General features: G+C 42.0%; 1 protein-coding gene across 1 annotated transcript in view; it reads right to left on the bottom strand.

Annotated features, from left to right (window-relative positions):
* The window catches only part of LOC124552384 (histone-lysine N-methyltransferase 2C-like), a 434288-nt gene that overhangs the window by 348416 nt on the left and 66584 nt on the right, over nucleotides 1-19288 (bottom strand). The window contains exons 13-20 of the mRNA XM_047126647.1: nucleotides 18079-18300; nucleotides 15506-15687; nucleotides 10598-10762; nucleotides 8570-8739; nucleotides 4873-5082; nucleotides 4039-4212; nucleotides 3497-3723; nucleotides 3033-3155 (exon numbers count right to left, since the gene is read on the bottom strand). Of these exons, the coding sequence (XP_046982603.1) occupies nucleotides 3033-3155; nucleotides 3497-3723; nucleotides 4039-4212; nucleotides 4873-5082; nucleotides 8570-8739; nucleotides 10598-10762; nucleotides 15506-15687; nucleotides 18079-18300 (1473 nt within the window). The remainder of the gene's footprint in view (nucleotides 1-3032; nucleotides 3156-3496; nucleotides 3724-4038; nucleotides 4213-4872; nucleotides 5083-8569; nucleotides 8740-10597; nucleotides 10763-15505; nucleotides 15688-18078; nucleotides 18301-19288) is intronic.

The following is a 19288-nucleotide window of genomic DNA, read 5'->3' as shown; positions in this document are numbered from 1 at the left end:
CAAATCCCAAAGGTATTCCTGAATGTGGAGTGTCACTGATGTCAAAACTATCCTCCTCAAAACGAGACAACCATTTTCTTGCCTCGCTCCATCCCGTACTGCTGTCACCCCACTATTGAGCTCAAACAGAAGTTGTTGTGGTGGTCTTCAGTCCTGAGACTGGTTTGATGCAGCTCTCCATGCTACTCTATCCTGTGCAAGCTTCTTCATCTCCCAGTACTTACTGCAACCTACATCCTTCTGAATCTGCTTGGTATATTCATCTCTTTGTCTCCCTCTACTATTTTTACCCTGCACGCTGCCCTCCAATACTAAATTGGTGATCCCTTGATGCCTCAGAACATGTCCTACCAACCGATCCCTTCTTCTAGTCAAGTTGTGCCACAAACTCCTCTTCTCCCCAATTCTATTCAATACCTCCTCATTAGTTATGTGATCTACCCATCCAATCTTCAGCATTGTTCTGTAGCACCACATTTCGAAAGCTTCTATTCTCTTCTTGTCCAAACAATTTATCGTCCATGTTTCACTTCCATACAAATACTTTCAGAAACGACTTCCTGACACTTAAATCTATACTCGATGTTAACAAATTTCTCTTCTTCAGAAACGTTTTCCTTCCCATTGCCAGTCTACATTTTATATCCTCTCTACTTCGACCATCATCAGTTATTTTGCTCCCCAAATAGCAAAACTCCTTTACTACTCTCATTTCCTAATCTAATACCCTTAACATCACCCGACTTAATTCGACTACATTCCATTATCCTCGTTTTGCTTTTGTTGATGTTCATCTTATATCCTCCTTTCAAGACACTATCCATTCCGTTCAACTGCTCTTCCAAGTCCTTTGCTGTCTCTGACAGAATTAAAATGTCATTGGTGAACCTCACAAAGTTTTTATTTCTTCTCCATGGACTTTAATACCTACTCCGAATTTTTCTTTTGTTTCCTTTACTGCTTGCTCAATATACAGATTGAATAACATCGGAGAGAGGTTACAACCCTGTCTCACTCCCTTCCCAACCACTGCTTCCCTTTCATGCCCCTCAACTCTTGTAACTGCCATTTGGTTTCTACACAAATTGTAAATAGCCTTTCGCTCCCTATATTTTATCCCTGCCACCTTCAGAATCTGAAAGAGAGTATTCCAATCAACATTGTCAAAAGCTTTCTCCAAGTCTACAAATGCTAGAAATGTAGGTTTGCCTTTCCTTAATCTAGCTTCTAAGATAAGTCATAGGGTCAGTATTGCCTCATGCGTTCCAATATTTCTACAGAATCCAAACTGATCTTCCCCAAGGTCTGCTTCTACTAGTTTTTCTATTCGTCTGTAAAGAATTCGTGTTAGTACTTTGCAGCCGTGACTTATTAAACTGATAGTTTGGTAATTTTCACATCTGTCAACACCTTCTTTCTTTGGGATTGGAATTATTATATTCTTCTTGAAGTCTGAGGGAATTTCACCTGTCTCATACATCTTGCTCACCAGATGGTAGAGTTTTGTCAGGACTGGCTCTCCCAAGGCCGTCAGTAGTTCCAATGGAATGTTGTCTACTCCCGGGGCCTTGTTTCGACACAGGTCTTTCAGTGCTCTGTCAAACTCTTCACGCAGTTTCAGATCTCCCATTTCATCTTCATCTACATCCTCTTCCATTTCCATAGTATTGTCCTCAAGTACATCGCCCTTATATAGACCCTCTATATACCCCTTCCACCTATCTGCTTTCCCTTCTTTGCTTAGAACTGGGTTTCCATCTGAGCTCTTGATATTCATACAAGTGGTTCTCTTATCTACAAAGGTAGGCAGTATCTATCTTACCCCTAGTGAGATAAGCCTCTACATCGTTACATTTATCCTCTAGCCATCCCTGCTTAACCATTTTGCACTTCCTGTTGATCTCATTTTTGAGACGTTTGTATTCCTTTTTGCCTGCTTCATTTACTACATTTTTATATTTTCTCCTTTCATCAATTAAATTCAATATTTCCTCTGTTACCCAAGGATTTCTACTAGCCCTCGTCTTTTTACCTACTTGATCCTCGGCTGCCTTCACTACTTCATCCCTCAAAGCTACCCATTCTTCTTCTACTGTATTTCTTTCCCCCATTCCTGCCATTTGTTCCCTTATGCTCTCCCTGAAACTCTCTACAACAAACAGAAGAGTATGTCAGAAAAGGTTTGATTTATCCACTTGGCCCTCCATTTTCTAGCATCTACAGCTCCCTCACTATCTCCAAATGACAATATGTAAATTAAAATAGCAACAGTGCACTACAAATTAAAAATGACAATCGATAAATAAATACCTACCAACTGGACTACCAACACGCAAAACAAAAATTCTACAAAATTACACACCATCCCAAATAATTTTTGAAAAAGTTTGCATACAAAGGGATGATACTCAAATCAAAAATGACTCGAGGTTTGTATCTCACAACACGCAACTTAAAAAATGTGGTGGCAACAGAAACTTATTTTTTTATACTGCATCTCATGCAAGAAACTTACGTGAGACTCTGCAGATTTTATTCAACTGTGTGGCAGTGGGTGGAGGACAGAGGGGTATACTATTTCATACTTTTAAGTGTAAGTCAGTGTCTATCTCAAAGTTATTATCATCTGTTTTTCAAGATGTAACATTCAAAATATAACTGACAGAGTGATGATAAAAATGTACCATATTAAGCCAACTGCAGATTGGCAAAGGCCAAAAATGCATCTTGGCAAAACTAAATGTAAATAAAAAGTGGTCTGCTGCTATATTTCTTTATATAATGTAACTAACACTTATTTTCTACAGTTACGAAAAAGGCAGTGGCCATTCGAAGGAGGAGGAGGAGGAGGAGGAGGAGGAGGAGGGCATATTAGTTTTTAATATGTAAGTTCATTAGAGAAAACAAAAGGGGAGGCAAAAGGAAGTATCCAGTGATTCACGTCGAGCAAGGTTCTGAAACCGACCCCCTCCTCTCGAACGTGAATCCTGAGGCTCAGCAACAGCAGATAATGTTCAGCTTCGGTGAGTTACCTGCGATAGCTGTATAATCTTGTCCTCGCCAACATTAGGTGTCGCTGACTCTCCTTCAGAGTCACTGCTACCGATTTCTTTCTCCTTTGTTGTGTCCAAGAGCTCCCGTCCAAAAAATGCCTCCTGTGCAGAGAAGAAACAAGACGGTGAGTTTTATAGCCACTGCTGCTGCTCCTTCTCTCTCTCTCTCTCTCTCTCTCTCTCTCTCTCTCTCACACACACACACACACACACACACACACACACACACACACACACACACACACACACAGAGAGAGAGAGACAGAAAATTGAGTGAAATTGGGAAAAAATGGAAAATAAACACAAGTACACAGGCAGAAGTGGAATTTAAATGGTAAAAAAGAGAGGAATGAAAGATGTGTAAGACAAACCACAAGGGAAGAGACCAGCACAACTGCAGGTGCCTCTCTACTACAGACCGAGACCCGTCTTTGGCACCTCACCTGCAGGTACGAAGGGTAGCACTCCATGAGGCGGTTACGGGGCCTCCTCCGATTCGGTTTGCGGCGGGGCTTCGTGCCGTCCTCGGTGCCGTGGCCGTGGACGGCGGCTCCTCCCCCGATCGTCTCTCCGGTAGAGCAGGCGGCACTCCCCACACCGTCTGCCCCGACCCCGCCCTCTTCGTCCTTGTACCGGGTGCCGCGGAGTCGGACGACGAAGCCTCCGATACCTGCAAAAGCGACCCGTCTGTGGAACTCTCCTCTTCGAAAAGAGTAGTCGTGACAACCGCCCCAGGCCGACCGTTTTCGTACGGACGGTGTGAGCTATCGGATCGCGCTCGAACATTTGTTGTTTAAAAGTACCGTTATTTTCACTGCCATTTATTAAAAATAGTCCAAATCGCTAATTTTTACCAGAACAGAACTAGTTTTAACTACTATTCTTCTAGCATTACACCACTCAAAAAATGTTTAGGTCATAAAGTGTAAAGGAACAATAGATTCTTCATAAAGGAAAAACTTTTTACGAGCACAAATCCACATACCGAGCTTCTGCAGGTTGCGCTGCCTCTTCCTGCGCAAAATCATGACACCGCTGTCCGTCGTGTAGACCGTGAAGCCCTCCGGCGGCTCGGCAGGGCCGCCGTCCTCCCCGGCGTGCCACACCATGCCCTCCCTATACTCGATGGCCGGCTCCACTTTCACAATCGGCTGCTCGTCTGGAAAACAGTTTCACCGACTGTAAGACAACTGAAACCACAACTCGGCTCTGACGGTTTTCACAATGCCGTTCTCGCAGAAATAATCGACTCTGTCACAATCGAAACACAGACTATTACGAAATGCTCTACTGTTGAAGCAAATGAATTTGCACTCCCCAATTGCCGTCTCCTAAATCTCGCACACCCCGACCGGATCTACGTAATGCGATGCATCGAAAACAATCACTTTCCACTCTGTATACTACTCCCACTCTCTCGACATATTACCAGATGTAGTATTTCTTTTACTAGTCAACAGTGTGTCAATTTGGTTTCTTACAATTTTTTGATAACCTGTAGTAACTGCTTCCGTCTATACTTTCTGCGTTATTAAGTGTAAGATATCATATACAGCACCCTATACCGTAAGAAGAATTAATTTCAATGGTTAAAATTGTTTACACCGCGGAAAATCAACTAATGACACAATGGAATGTTTAGAATTTATTTAAAGCAATCAAATACTTTTTTTTGCCTGTTTTACACCTGTCAGCAACTGTACTGTATGGAACAAATCTAGATATATGTAACAATATATTTTTTTTACATCATAAAATTCAAAATACGTTCCTCACAGTTGGTAGTACACAAAGCTGACACACAGACCGAGCAGCTTACCTCGACTGCCTCCCGCGACGACGGACTCTATTGTAGCCATTATGCCGGCCTCCTTGTCGGCCTTCGTCGACAGCTTTCGTGAATACCTCTTCTTCCGTGGGACGATCTGCTGCTCCATGGTCAGTGACTTGATCTGGTGCAACCCCACTTCCGAAAGGCAGACACCGTCCACATAGAACTGTGCCTGCGATCCGACCTTCGGTGGTAGTTCTGCAATGGACATTACCACTTCGGGATGAATAAAAATTCAAAACCTCTTTCTCATTGTCTGCCTCAATTAATTTCCTAAACAGAATTGTATATTAAAAACAGTAGCAGATCAACAATTACACAGAGGCAATTATCACCAAAATCACTGTCTCTGCTGCTTCTCTGTTGTTTCTTCTGGTTATCCTGGCAGATGCCTACTTTTTCACAAATTTTGGACATGCCCACTTTTCACTCACAGTCAACTGGGTATGTTTACATAACCAAATGCCCTATCTGACAATGAATTATGACCTTCATTTGTGGAGGCACAATATTATGTAAGCAATTCTTTATATTTTTAGCAATAGCTCACTTCTTCTCCTACCTGTAAATAGTCAAACCCCTCAAAAATGAAAGTTGGCTGGTACCGGGGACAAATAAACATTCAGCCCGTATAGGTATCTGAGATGAGTCTGTTCACATCTCGTTGAAAAAATAGCAGTCTGGATGCTGCTATAGAGCTGCAAGAATAAGACAGTCATAAACATTGTTCAAAACAATGAAACCATCTGAGTATAACAAATAACTGATCACAGAATGGGAACAAATCTCGAGAGTAAAGTTCTCATCTCGCACACCGCAATTGAGCTTTGTGACAGTTGACCGAGTGCCGTGAGGTGTGACTGTGCTGTACAGAACAAATCTGAATACGTGTAAAGATTTTTGTATTTTGTTACATCATAAAATTAAAAATTTATGAGCAATGCCTGTGAGTGGTTGAAACAATACAACTAACCCTCCTGTGCACTGTTTTTATTTGTCAGAAAATTCCACTCATATTTAATCTGAAACAATTAATTCTTGCAGTTTCGGCCATTCTTAATTTTGGAACACAAACAGGTTATTTATTTCTGTGAGGTACTGAGATGTCTGCTACTTCTACAGGCAAGAACGTAGGTATAAGGCGGTGTCAACGGTCATCAGAGATGTAGTATAAGTGTATCAAACACAGTACATTAGAATTTAACCACCACAGAATGACACGTTCGTTCGAGGTTAGGGATAATGTTCCGCTCTTAACAAGGTCAACTCGGCAGAAGGACGAGGTCGAGAAAGGAATCGGGAGAGGTCTCGTCTACAGAACTGCCGAGCATTTGTCTGTAAAGAACCACAAAAATTGATTCTCCCAAAACAGTCTTGGGGCAGGTGGCCCACTGTCCAGAACGACAGACATGACGACTACCTGCTCACGAACAGCCAAGAAAGGTGGCAGGGAAGAAAGCTTAGGGTTTAGCGTGCCATCAACTATGAGGTTGTTAGAGGCAGAACATGAGCTCAAGGTCAGTAAGGGGAAGAAATTGGCCGTGTCCTTTCCGACAGACTGCCGCAGGATTTACCTCGAGTGGTCTCGGAAAACCGCAAGAAACCTAAACTTCGACAGCCGGACGTGGGTTTTGACTGCTGCCCAGTGTTCTACCGCTGAGGTACCTCACTCCGTCGTTGCCGAGAAGACGTTACGATGTATTAAGTAGTTTAGGTCCTCAGCCTCTGTGTAGATGTCAAACACAGTAATTGCCACTTACAACTGCTACCAGTATTAATTAGATTATTCAACTAAAATGTATCCTGCAACAGAAAAGGAACGTCAGAAATTTTACAAGCTGGTCGAACTCCATTAAATTTTGAGTATGTTAAAAAGGATGTTGCAGGCTGCCAACTCAGTATACCAATCATCCAATAATTCTGACATACACGATTTACTTTTCAGAATATTGACACAGAAAGAAAAGATTTATTACCCACTTGCCAATTTGAACATTTGACGCGCACAACGTACAAAAATGAGTGTACGGATGAATCAGTAATGTTTTGAATTGAGTATATCTACATATATACTCTGTGAACCACTGTGAAGTGCATGACGGAGGGTACATCCCACTCGACCAGCTATTAGGGCTTTTTCCCATTCCATTCACATATGGAGTATAGGAAGAGTGATTATTTACAAGCCTCTGTGCATGCTGACATTAATCTAATCTTGTCCTAACAATTCTCTCAGGAACAGGTTGTAGTACTCGTATACTCCTGGTTGTTGAAACTTTGTAGACTTTCACGACACAGTTTCCGTCCATCCTCGAGAGTCTGCAAGTTCAGTTCTTTTAACATCTCCGTGACAGTCTCCTGTGGGTCAAACCAACCTGTGACCACTTGTGCTGCCCTTCTCTGGATATATTCAATATCCTATTCTAGTCATATTTGGAGTGTGTCCCACACACCGAGCAATATTTTAGGATGGCCCACGATTTCTAAGCAATCTGCTCTACAGACTGCCTGCATTTCCCAGGTATCATACCAATAAACCAAAGTCTACCCACCTTACCCATGACTGAGCTCGTGAGAGTATTCCATTTCGTGTCCCTGCTAAGTTTTACACAGAGGTAATTTGTATGAGTTTAGTCACAAATTTCGCCTGATACCTTGTACAATGGGACATACCCTCTGCCATGCACTTCACGGTGGTTCGTAGAGTACACACGTATATGTAGACCACCGTACTTTTGATAAGATTAGGAGTAACATCTGTTTCTAACTTACTTACTTCCTTACTTCCTTCCTTCCTTCCAACAAACAAACATTAATTTCAGAAATCTTCTAAACCAACAAGGTTCCAATACAAATTTTCACCCTATAGCAGAGTGTGTGCCGATTTGAAACTTCTCAGTAGATCAAAACAGTTTTAATCTACTGGAAACTTTCAAAACAAAGTGGTTTAAAGTTAATAATATGATAGTCTTACAAGACTTTTAAATTATGCTGAAAACCAGCCAAAGTATACAGTTCCATTGATGACTGGATTCTTCCACCATCTATTGGAGGAAAAACTTCATATTTATGTGTGAAAAGCCGTTTATTAGTAATCAGTTATAGGATTATCAGGTCATTGTTAGGTAATGACTGATCACGACACTTGGAAAGTCGTGAACAACAATTCTGTATAGGTGTTAATATTTTTCTTTAGTTTACAAGGTTTAGTTTCTTGCACTTACATGTCACTGCGCACACTACTCAGTTGTTCACTAATGATGGCCAGATGATTTGAAAACTGGTCACTGATAACCAAATATGGGTGGACCAAGTGCCGTATCTGCAAAGTAGGAAAAGATATATTGCTACTTACCGTAAAGAAAACATGTTACGTCTCACAGACAGGCACAATTAAAAGACGCTTACAACTCGGGCCCGAGTTGTCGTAGTTGGTGGTCATTTGTGTTACTTCTCTATGGTAAGTAACAATCTGTCTTTTCCTACATTTTTGATATTTCTACGTGGAGTTTCCACTGTTTGAAACTCTGTCGCCTTCACTTTTCACCCTTAAATATGAATAATTCCTGGCTTATGCCTATTCATTAACACAATTCCTAGGTAAAATGTTTTGCCCCACCCATATTTTTACAGCTCGCCCTACAATCGTCCTCCACTGCCGCACCAGCTCGAATTACAAACACACCCGGACTCTTGCAGACTGGTGGCGGAGGCCTGGGGGCGAGGTTGGACGAGGGCAGTAGGTGCGGGGGCGGCTCGTCGCGCGGCCGGCACATCAGGCACGTGTAGCCCTCCTCCGAACACCGCTCCGCTTCCGACTCTGTCTTGATCTGGTCGCAGGCACAGTGCAGCCACCTGTTCGTAAAAATGGAAGACTTATTAAAGACAGTACCTTGCAAAAGAGTCAAACTACCTACACAAGATAAATTGGGGTTACAAGAGAAATACAGTAAACCACACAAGGCAGTACGGACCCTACGACTAATCTTAAGAGTTAAGGTGAATTAGAGGCAAACCTACATTTATAGCTTTTTCAAATTTAGAAATCTACTGCAGACACTGTCAACTGAAATACAGCCTCCATAATTTTGAAGTTACTGAGGATAAAACACAGGGAGCGGTAAGTTATCTACAGCTTGTACAGAAACCAGACTGCAGGACACGAAGGAGAGGCGGTGGCTGAGAAAGGAATAACACAGGATTGTAGGCTACCACCCATAGTATCTGGTATGTATAGTGAGCTACCAGTAAAAGAAATGAGATATTTGGCAACTGAATTAATGTTAAGGGAGACGAAATACAAACTTTCAATTTACAGATGACACTGGAAATTCTGTCAGGAAGTGCAAAGACTTAGAAGATCCGTTGAACGCAAAGGACAGTGTCTCAAAGACAGACCGCAAAATAGCTAACGACAGCAGCATTACGAAGAATTAAAAATGTAGATCGGCAATAGCGAGAACAGCATTTCCGAAAAAGAGAATCGTGTTATCGTCAAATATAAATTTAGGTGTTAGTAAGCCTTTTCTGAAAGTACACGAACGGATTGTAATGTTATACGAATGTGAAATGTGGACATAAAGCAGTAGAGAGGAGAACTGAAAAGAAGTGTTTGAAATGTGGTGTTACAGAAAAATGCTACAGATTAGATGGGTAGATAAAATAACTGATGAGGAGGTACTGAATCAAACCAGGGAGAAAAGAAATTTACGACTAAAGGAAGGGACCAGTTGACACGGCACTTTCTGAGGCATAAAGGGATAGTCAGTTTGGTAATGGAGGTAAGTGTAAGTGGGGAGAGAACAAGACTCAATTACAGCAAGTAGGTTCCAGCAGATGTAGGTTGCAACAGTTGTGCAGAGATGAAAAGGATTGCTCAGAATACATCGGTTTGTGGAGATGAATCGAACCAATCTTCAGATTGAAGATCACGACAACATTAAAAACAGCAGCAACAAGAAAAATTATAATGGTTACTTTGGAAGTAATGTGCTGCAACAGAAAAGTATCTGCTTGTAACGTCATTTCTGAGGTTGTTACACCGTCACCGATAATATATTTCTAGGCGCACCGCAACACCGACACTTACACTTTTTGCACAATACATCAAAAGCAGCGAGAGGAACAGGTGATCCCACTGTTCAGTATCAGAAGTCTGTAAACAGCAATTACATCGTATCATTAACTATATCCGGGCATTATTTATAGTGAAAGTGACAGCTATTCTCCTAGACAACCTATTCCCCAAACATTGCTACTCTTTAGAAAGGCTATTCCCTACACATTTTCAAATTAACTGGTCCTACGGTTGACACGATATTAAATTTAGTGGTGGCTTCCCAACTTTGCTTCACTTGAAACCTACACCCACAATTATTACATTTTTCATTTGATAACTGCCTACTGAAATACAAATGTCCAGAAATTTCATACACAACAAAACAGATATGGAGGTTAACGAGTCTGAGGGCCCAACATTCAAATTTCTTAAAATCTCCCTAAGCATCTGTTCCATCACAATTTAAGAAAATGCTAAGGCATCTAGCATTTCAGAGAATGCCAGCACTGGAAAATAAATGTACCACAAGCGGAGCGGTAGATGGACTTCAATCTCACTCGAATGTGAAGTGTTAGACCAATCAGACAATTTTTTTTTATCAGTTAGGAAGGTACAACAGTGTACATTTTGCTGAGGAGTGAAGCTTCACCTTACCTCTCACACTGCACACACTGTATAATGAGGTCTCCTTCGCAATAGGCGTCGCTGCACGCCGGGCAAGTATTCATCGAGGCGCAGGGACCGCACTCCGTGAAGCTCTTTTGCCAGGTGCAGTTGAATCCGGGGTCGTTGCTGCCACACACGGTGCACACGGCACACCTGATGACAGCGAGGAGTAACGTATACACCGACGGCCGATACTAAAGCAAAATACTCTAAAGAAGAAATGGTAGAAATTATTAGCACAGTCCAAACACAATTCGTGACTATTTACATTGGTGAGTTTATTGGGCATTGTATTGGGAAATTGTGCAGCACTTTTATCTCAAAACAAATATGTACATTTGTACTTTTCTCCCCTCAATTTAAAAAAAAAAAAAGAATTTGAACAGCTGAACGTTATCACGATGTGTCACAATTCCTTTTGCTGTCTCGAGTCACCCACGCAACGGTTGTTTTGCTGCAACAGACACTAGCCTATCTGGTGCCAGTCTTTCTGTACCCATATAACTACTGAAACCTTGCTTTGCAACGGAAGTTAAAGAAGGGCCACTCGAATACTGTCGATTTTGAGGGTCCTGTAACTCTTATTGTTAAAAACAGAACCCTTAAAAGACCAAATTGTCAAATAGATAAAATTTATCGAAAGAAGCAAACTAATTTTGTGAAGTTTTTAATACACGAAGCAAAACCTGTAAATCCGTATAACCTAGCCGAGTAAATTGTCTGTATTCGTATTATGCCACTTAATTCTGTCACTAACATTAACTTCCAGAAATACTTCTGTCATCGATGTAAAGAAACTAACAGCACTGTTCCTCAGTGTACTACAAAACTAACAGCACTAAATATTGGTTCTTCGGTGTACTAAGCCGTGACAATCACGTCACTAAGGTAAACATCAGATCTACTATGTTCAACCTGCTCCTTTAACTTTAAATTACAACTTTTTCTTGATAAAAGTTTATGCATTGCAACAATTTACCCTCGAGTTACCTGTGATAACCTCAGGAAAATTCGTCTAGCAGTTTTGAAGACTAGCACATTCAGACAGACAGACAGACAGACACGACAGCTTTACAGTTTTGTTACTGGTGTAGATATGTAATCCTTGTTTTCTCACCTTCTATTATATACAATTTTAATATATCTATCACATTTACTGCAGTTTTCAGAACCACTTGAAAATGGCCTAATGTTAGGTATACTGTTGTACTTGTCTTTGTAACAATTATTGGTTTCAACCAATTTAACAAGTCTTATTCATTTTAACAGCTGTACAAACATTCAACATTTGAATGAAACTAATAATTATTATAAAGATAAAAGTGACAACAGGCTGCAATAGAAGGCTATTACAACATGTGGAACTACTACTGGCTTTTTATTATGGGGACTCTAGTTTAAGCTTTAATTACAAGACAACCAATAGCCCTATCACAAAATGAGTTACACCAATATTTTACCTCTTTTATTCTGCCTGAGGCTATACGGAGCAATTTGGTTGTAGTAATGGTCGTCTGATTTTTGGAGTCTTTGCTAAGAACTGCTCACTTCAAAACTACATAGCTTGAAATGTATTTGTGCAATGTTAATGAAATTTTAATAGCTTATAGGCGCATATATTGGCAGTAGAAATTTCAAGTTACAGAATTTTTCAATCGCCCACAAAAAAGTTCTTACAATTCTTCTTAAATCGGATTTTCTCAGCCCGGGATAGACACATAACATAAAGCGAGGGTTTGTTTTGAAAGTCTTTTGTAGTTGGAAGAAGCTACCGACACTGTGACCGTACAGAGTGATGATGATTTTATAATGATATACTGTAACTGGATAGACAAAAAAAATCTACTCACCAAGTGGCAGAAGAACAACAAACACATAAAAGAAGGTATACTTAAGCAAGTTTTCAGAGACAGTGGCTCCTCCTTACAGCAGAAAGAGTGAAGGGGAATGAAAAAAGGTGGCCGAAAGGACTGGAGAGGTTTAGGTAAAGGGGTGGATTTTGGAAAATTCACCTGGGATGGGGGGTGGGGCAGGGGGGTGGGGGGTGGGGGGGGGGGTGTTACCGGACAATATGAGAAGGAAAGACCAATTGTTGGAGACTGCACCGGACGAGATATGACAACATGACAGCCCCAAGGTGGAAGACACAGTATGTGGAAGACTGAGATTGCTGCAAAAACTTCGCACATGAGTTAATACGAGTGGAAAGCTAAGTGCATTGTAAATGACAGAGGTGGGAGGGGGACAACAAAAAACAGACTGGTCAGAAAATAAAAGATGTAGAAAACTAAAGTGGAGTGAAGAAAGGAATAGTTACTGTGAAGATACACTGAGACTGAAGAAATTAAAGTAAATTAAGGCAGGTCAGTGGCGAGAACCGAGGACGTGTTGTAGCACTAGTTCCCACTTGTGGAGTTATGAGAAATTGGTGTCTGGGGGAAGAATGCAGACGGCACTGACGTCACGATCGTCATGTCATAGAACGTGCTCTGCAACAGGATATTGTGTGTTGCCGGTATACATCCTCTGTCTGTGCCCATTCTTCCTAACCGATAACTCGGTGGTAGTCATGCTGATGCAAAAGGCCAGTGTTTACATAACAACTGGTATATGAGATGGGTCATTTGACAGGTGCGTCTCCCTCGAATAGTATATGTTTCGCCAGTAATAGGACTGCTGTAGGTGGTCACAGGAGGGAATGTACGGCAAGTCTTGCAGCGGAGACAGTTACAGGGGTAGCAAACCATAGGGTAGGGAGATTGGTTTAGAAGGATTGTAGGGTCTGACAAGGATATTGCAGAGATCGGGAGGGCGACAGAAAGCTATTCTAAGTGTGGTGTGCATGATCTCAGATAGAATGGGTCTCAGATCTCATTTCAGGGCACAATTTTAGGAAGTCGTGGCCTCGTCAAAGTAGCTGATTAATACAGCTGAGACCAGGATAATACTGAGTCACCAGTGTTGTGCTCTGAAGTTGTTTCTGGAGGGATCAGCACTACCAGGACTGGATGCGATGCCTCGGGAAATCTGCTTTTCGAACTAGGCCGGTGGGGTAATTATGTCCATTGAAGGCCGAGGTGAGAACGGTGCCGCATTGCTGTAAAGAGCCTGCTCGAATCCCGAGGCTGTACGGGAGGGAACATTTGACGTGGAAAGTACGACGACTGTCAAAATGTAAGTACTGTTGTTTGTTTGTAGGTTTTATATGGGCACGAGTGTGTGCCTGACCTCCAGTGAGGATGAGATCGAGGAAAGTGGTGCGGGATTCAGTACAGGACCACGTTAAATTTAACTGGAAGAAGGAATTTAATGACTCTAGGGATTTTAACAGGTCCATACGGCCACGATTTCATCTATATATCTAAACCAAACTAGGGGCTGAGGGTTAGGGAAAGCCCCCTCAAAGCGACCCATAAATAAAGTTGGCATAGGAAGGAGGCTTCCCAGTTCCCATGGATGTATCCCTGATCTGTTTGCATGTCTGCCCCTCAAAGGTGAAGTAGTAGTTGGAGTCGATTAAGGTGATCGTGAAGGATGTTGCAGGTTCGGAATCTAACAATGGAAAATCTGGGATGGAATGTAACAATATTATGAAAAGGAAAGTTTCCAGAATGAGATTTTCACTCTGCAGTGGAGTGTGCACTGATATGAAACTTCCTGGCAGATTAAAACTGTGTGCCCGACCGAGACTCGAACTCGGGACCTTTGCCTTTCGCGGGCAAGTTTGGACGGTAGGAGACGAGATACTGGCAGAAGTAAAGCTGTGAGGACCGGGCACGAGTCGTGCTTCGGTAGCTCAGATGGTAGAGCACTTGCCCGCGAAAGGCGTCCCGAGTTCGAGTCTCGGTCGGGCACACAGTTTTAATCTGCCAGGAAGTTTCAAAAGGAAAGTTGCTACTCGCCATATAGCACAGATGCCGAGTCGTAAATAGGCACAACAAAAAGACTGTCACAATATAAGCTTTTGCCCATCGAAGCCTTTGTCAAAAATAGACAGCAGACACACACACACACACACACACACACACACACACACACACACAGGCAAACGCAACTCTCACCACACACAACTGCAGCCACACTGTGTGGCTTCAGCTGACGGGTTTGAAATCAGTCAATTAAGGTGAGCAGGAAGAATGTCACAGGCAGGACACCACAGGAAGCGTGCCGTTTATAAGAAGTGATACTTAAGGCAGGTTCTGTGTACGCTGGACAATAGGAATAACAGTGTCAGAATCAGGTGCTACATTGTCAATCACAAGAAAACTGTCTTCCAACAGTCTGGGAGTTCACAGCAACAGTGCATTCATTTCCCCGACAGTAGACACTATTAATTGTGAGGTCCAGCACACACACAACGAGTCATTTACGAAATGCTGCTGTTTATAAAATCTGTACCACACTGTAGGTCAAGGTGGTCGTAGCTTCTTACGGCCACACGACAGACCTTCAAAACGAACCCACAACGTTATGTGTTCATCGTGGGCTGAGAAAAAAGTTGCTTTAGAAAAATCGTTAGAACTTTTTTTTGGGTAATTTAAATATTCTGTAAGTTAAGATTTCCACTACCAATATATGTGCCTATAAACTATTAAAATTTTATTAACATCGGACATACACACTTCAAGCTATACAATTTTGAAGTGAACAGATTGCAGTGAAAGTGCCAAAAACCATACAATACTTACTGCAACCTAAAATAAAAAATATATAATGAACTTAATATCAAATACAGCTCAACACAGAATAAAACAGGAAAAGTATCGGTATAACTCATTTTGCAATAGGCCTATCGGTTTGCACGTAATCAAACTTCAGTCTCCGTAGTAAAAAATTTGATAATAACATCTGTTTCTGCAACTAGGACGTTTCGTGCTCTGCGAGGAGGTCACTCACCACTTGCACTTCCAGTTGCCATGGGGCACGTACTCGAGGCGCGGCTGCATGCAGTAGATGTGGTACGAGATGTCGCAGTCGTCGCACAGGATGAGGCGCGCCTCGTCGTCACGCAGGCCGCAGCCCTCGCACACCGTGCAGTCCAGGCAACGCCAGCCTTTCTGCAGGATCACCTTCGTCACCTGCGGTGGGGCAGAAGGGACAATTATCGGTTACCGAGGCTATCCGAAAGTAAATAGTTATGGCAAGTTTATATAAAAATTATTAAAACTAGACGTGGGCATCCGTCTATAATCGGCAATAAATTTTTTAGGTGGCGGAAGAGGGGGCAGCACAAACCATGAAATCTGTCATTTTGGGTACCTCAACTGTTGGGAACTTTACACAGTTTTCACCGTTTGTCGAACAATTTTTCCTGGAAATAACAGTTTGCATCTACATCTTTGATTATTTCAGAAAATGTAAAATCCGGGATGGAATGTAACAATACTACAAAAAGGATATTCCTACTCACCATATAGAGGAGATGCTGAGCCACAGATAGGCACAACAAAAAGACTATCACAAAATTAGTTTTGGCTAGCAAGGCCTTCGTCGAAAAACGCGCGCGCGCACACACACACACACACACACACACACACACACACACACACACACACACACTTGACGCGCATTCGAACACAACTTACACACACGACCACAGTCTCCAGATTTGGCCTCAGCAGCCAGAGACCGTGGTCACGTGTGTGGGAGTTGCTTTTGCGTGAGTGTATCTCCGTACGGAGTCTCTTCTCGAAGAAGGCCTTGCTGGTCGAAAGCTCACTTTCGGGCAGTGTTTTTGTTGTGTCTATCTGCGACTCGGCATCTCCTTTTGATTGTTTCTTCCCTAGATGCTAGTTTCAGGGCACACCTCCTTTCTAAAACGCCCTAGTATAAAAATAATACATTGGGACCTGAAAAATTCGTATTTGCAATAAATACAAATTCTGACTCGTAATGTCAAAGCACAAATTTGCTTAATGACAGCTATTCCACAGCAAATTGTATCCATATGAACTGTACCATCAGAGATAGTTCAAAATAACTTTACTTTCTGTATACACATATAAAAGATGTACCTAATTTTTGGTTATCGGCATTGCACACCGTCTTGCAAAGGTGAGTGTAAGAACATGTTTTGATCGATGCTCAATTGTGGGTAGTCGAATGGTCTGTACAAGATACGTACCGTCTAATGCAACACAGAACTCAGATGTGGGCTTTAGCATCACAGAACAAAGAAATGCATATACATGTCTGCCACCTACTCTTCAAAATTTGGCATTAAAATTTTGTACTTTAATATAGCAGTTTTCGGTGGTAGATGATTTGAACAGAAGTTGCTTCATAATGCCACCAGAGGTCAGGTCTGCACTACCTCATTTACAACACTGCCAACCTCAGTGCTTTGTATTTTCCGTTGCTCATTTCCTTTTCTTATTTTGAAATGAGTGAAAAGACTATCCCCAGCCCATCACAGAGTTAGACTGCGATCTCCATCAAATTGGAAGGTGTCGGCAATCCCTGTTACCGTGAGTCAGTGTGTAGGCTAGATGCCCTGTGAGAGGGAGGTGGTACTCGCTTCCCCAGACCAGTCTTCTCCCCTCCGGCGATCAGAACTGCGGTCTGTTTACGCTCACAGTCAGCTGCCAGTTTAGTGCGTCTCCGATCTGCACAACAGTGACCGAGAACAAAAAATCCAGTCAGCATCTTCAAACCGTGGTGGAAATGTTCTCCTAATAAGCAAATATTGTTACTTTCGGTTTTACTTTGACAGTATTAAATACCTTATCGGTTATGTCTGTAGTGTTGTCAAGTACGTGTCACACGGCTACAAATGCCCACAAAAAGTCAAAATTGACGCTCCAGACATTATTAAGTATAATATTCGGTGGGACAAGAAAAATAATATTGAGAAGGACCTTAAATCAGAGAAGCACTCTGCTCAGCAACAAGATAATGCAACGGTCGATTTCAAAGCCCGGGTTCGATTCCCGGCGGGGTTAGGGATTTTCTCTGCCTCGTGATGACTGGGTGTTGTGTGCTGTCCTTAGGTTAGTTAGGTTTAAGTAGTTCTAAGTTCTAGGGGACTGGTGACCTTAGATGTTAAGTCCCATAGTGCTCAGAGCCATTTTTTTGATTTCAAAGCACTAAGCCTTCATCTTCAAGCAATTAGTGTGAAAACCTTTTAAATATGTACGTTTAATAATTCACAAACAAAAAAATTTAGATGTGTATTCCACCAAAGATACGTGTGAATTTCATCAAAAATAGTTGCAAGTTTTCTCTAAAACAGATTCTAAATTTTCTACAAGAGACTGAGTCTCTACATAAAGATTGCAATTTCAATAAATAGCATTAAAATAATATTATACTACAATTAATTTATGCAATGTGTAACATTACATTAAACTTTACAAGCCGTACAACGTAGTTTAGGTTACAGGTATCTTTATCACGGGGGTAAAACGAGGCATCGGGACGGGTTCGAGTGCTACGGCAAATCTGTCTCGCTGTCGCCTGTGGGCACTCACCTTGACGTTGACACAATAGGGGTGATAGCACTGGCCACACTGCGAGCAGGCGATGAGGCAGCCCTCCTGGTCAATGCCGATGGCGCCACACATGACGCACAGGTCCTGCGTCAGTACGAACTTGTCCTTGGCCGAACACAACACCAGCCTGTTCTCTATGCCGTGCTCCTCGTCTGCCGGCTGCCGCCCACCGCTCTGCTGGGACGTGTCCACCTGGGGCCTCTGCAACGGGGCGAACGAGTGCGCGGTGAGGTCGGGCGAAGGTGGAAAGCGAATTTGAAGGGAAGGTATTTTTCAGCGCGGTGCGGGTGCGAGCGTACACTGTACAAAACTCTACCTCCGGATGACATAAAGAGGGGCCTTTTTTTTAAAATTGAGTATCATTTTTGTATTAAACAAATACGAACCAACTTTTAAAACCATTTATTATCACTTAAAAACTGTGTACCTTAAACTATAAAAGTGTGTGTCTTAAACTACATTACAACACAATTTCCACCAATTTTAAAGCACTTACCATAATGAACAGCCGATTTCTAAATTCTATTATAAAAATCTGTCATCCAATTTGCCAACCACTCCGAGTGCCATTTTCACATCACGTCGTTGCTGTGGCACTGATTGTCTACATGTTTCATAAAGAATACTCTCTGAAACTCGTTACACAAGGGTGAAATTGTGAAGTGTTTCTTTTCCCAAATTTTTCAGTAACTTTCCGCAGCGACTCTTTTGGTGATGACACACAGTCACATATTGCAAACCGTAACACAGGCAAACATTTCCGTTACGGAGTCTGTGATTAGTGGACAGACGCGAGGTACTCGGCACGAACGTGCAGATAGCTGACAGTGGTACTGTGGTGGCCGTATTAAAAACTACTTATTTAAAAAGACACGCCTCATACGTTACGTGTAACCTGCGTTCTCCCAGAAATATAAAGTCTACTGATCAAAACTTCTTGCACCATTTCAGTCTACACAAATAATTAGGAAACACTCGTCTTGTCTGCAGGAGGTCAGTTCAGTGCAAGATGCAGTATACAGAAGATACACGACGGGAACACACACAAACCTAAAATTAATGCACTTATACACAGATGTGGCAACAATAAAGAAAAATGCGACATTCGTTAAGAATGTGAACTCTGAGAAACAGTTCCAACTAAATAAATAAAGGATGCGAAGGATGTCAAGACTGTGTTGTCTCATTC

The sequence above is a fragment of the Schistocerca americana genome, chromosome 10 (genome assembly GCF_021461395.2).
Source record: "Schistocerca americana isolate TAMUIC-IGC-003095 chromosome 10, iqSchAmer2.1, whole genome shotgun sequence".
In the NCBI taxonomy this organism is placed as follows: domain Eukaryota; kingdom Metazoa; phylum Arthropoda; class Insecta; order Orthoptera; family Acrididae; genus Schistocerca; species Schistocerca americana.
Note: the sequence above shows the minus strand (reverse complement) of the source record. Positions and strands in the feature narration are given on the sequence as shown.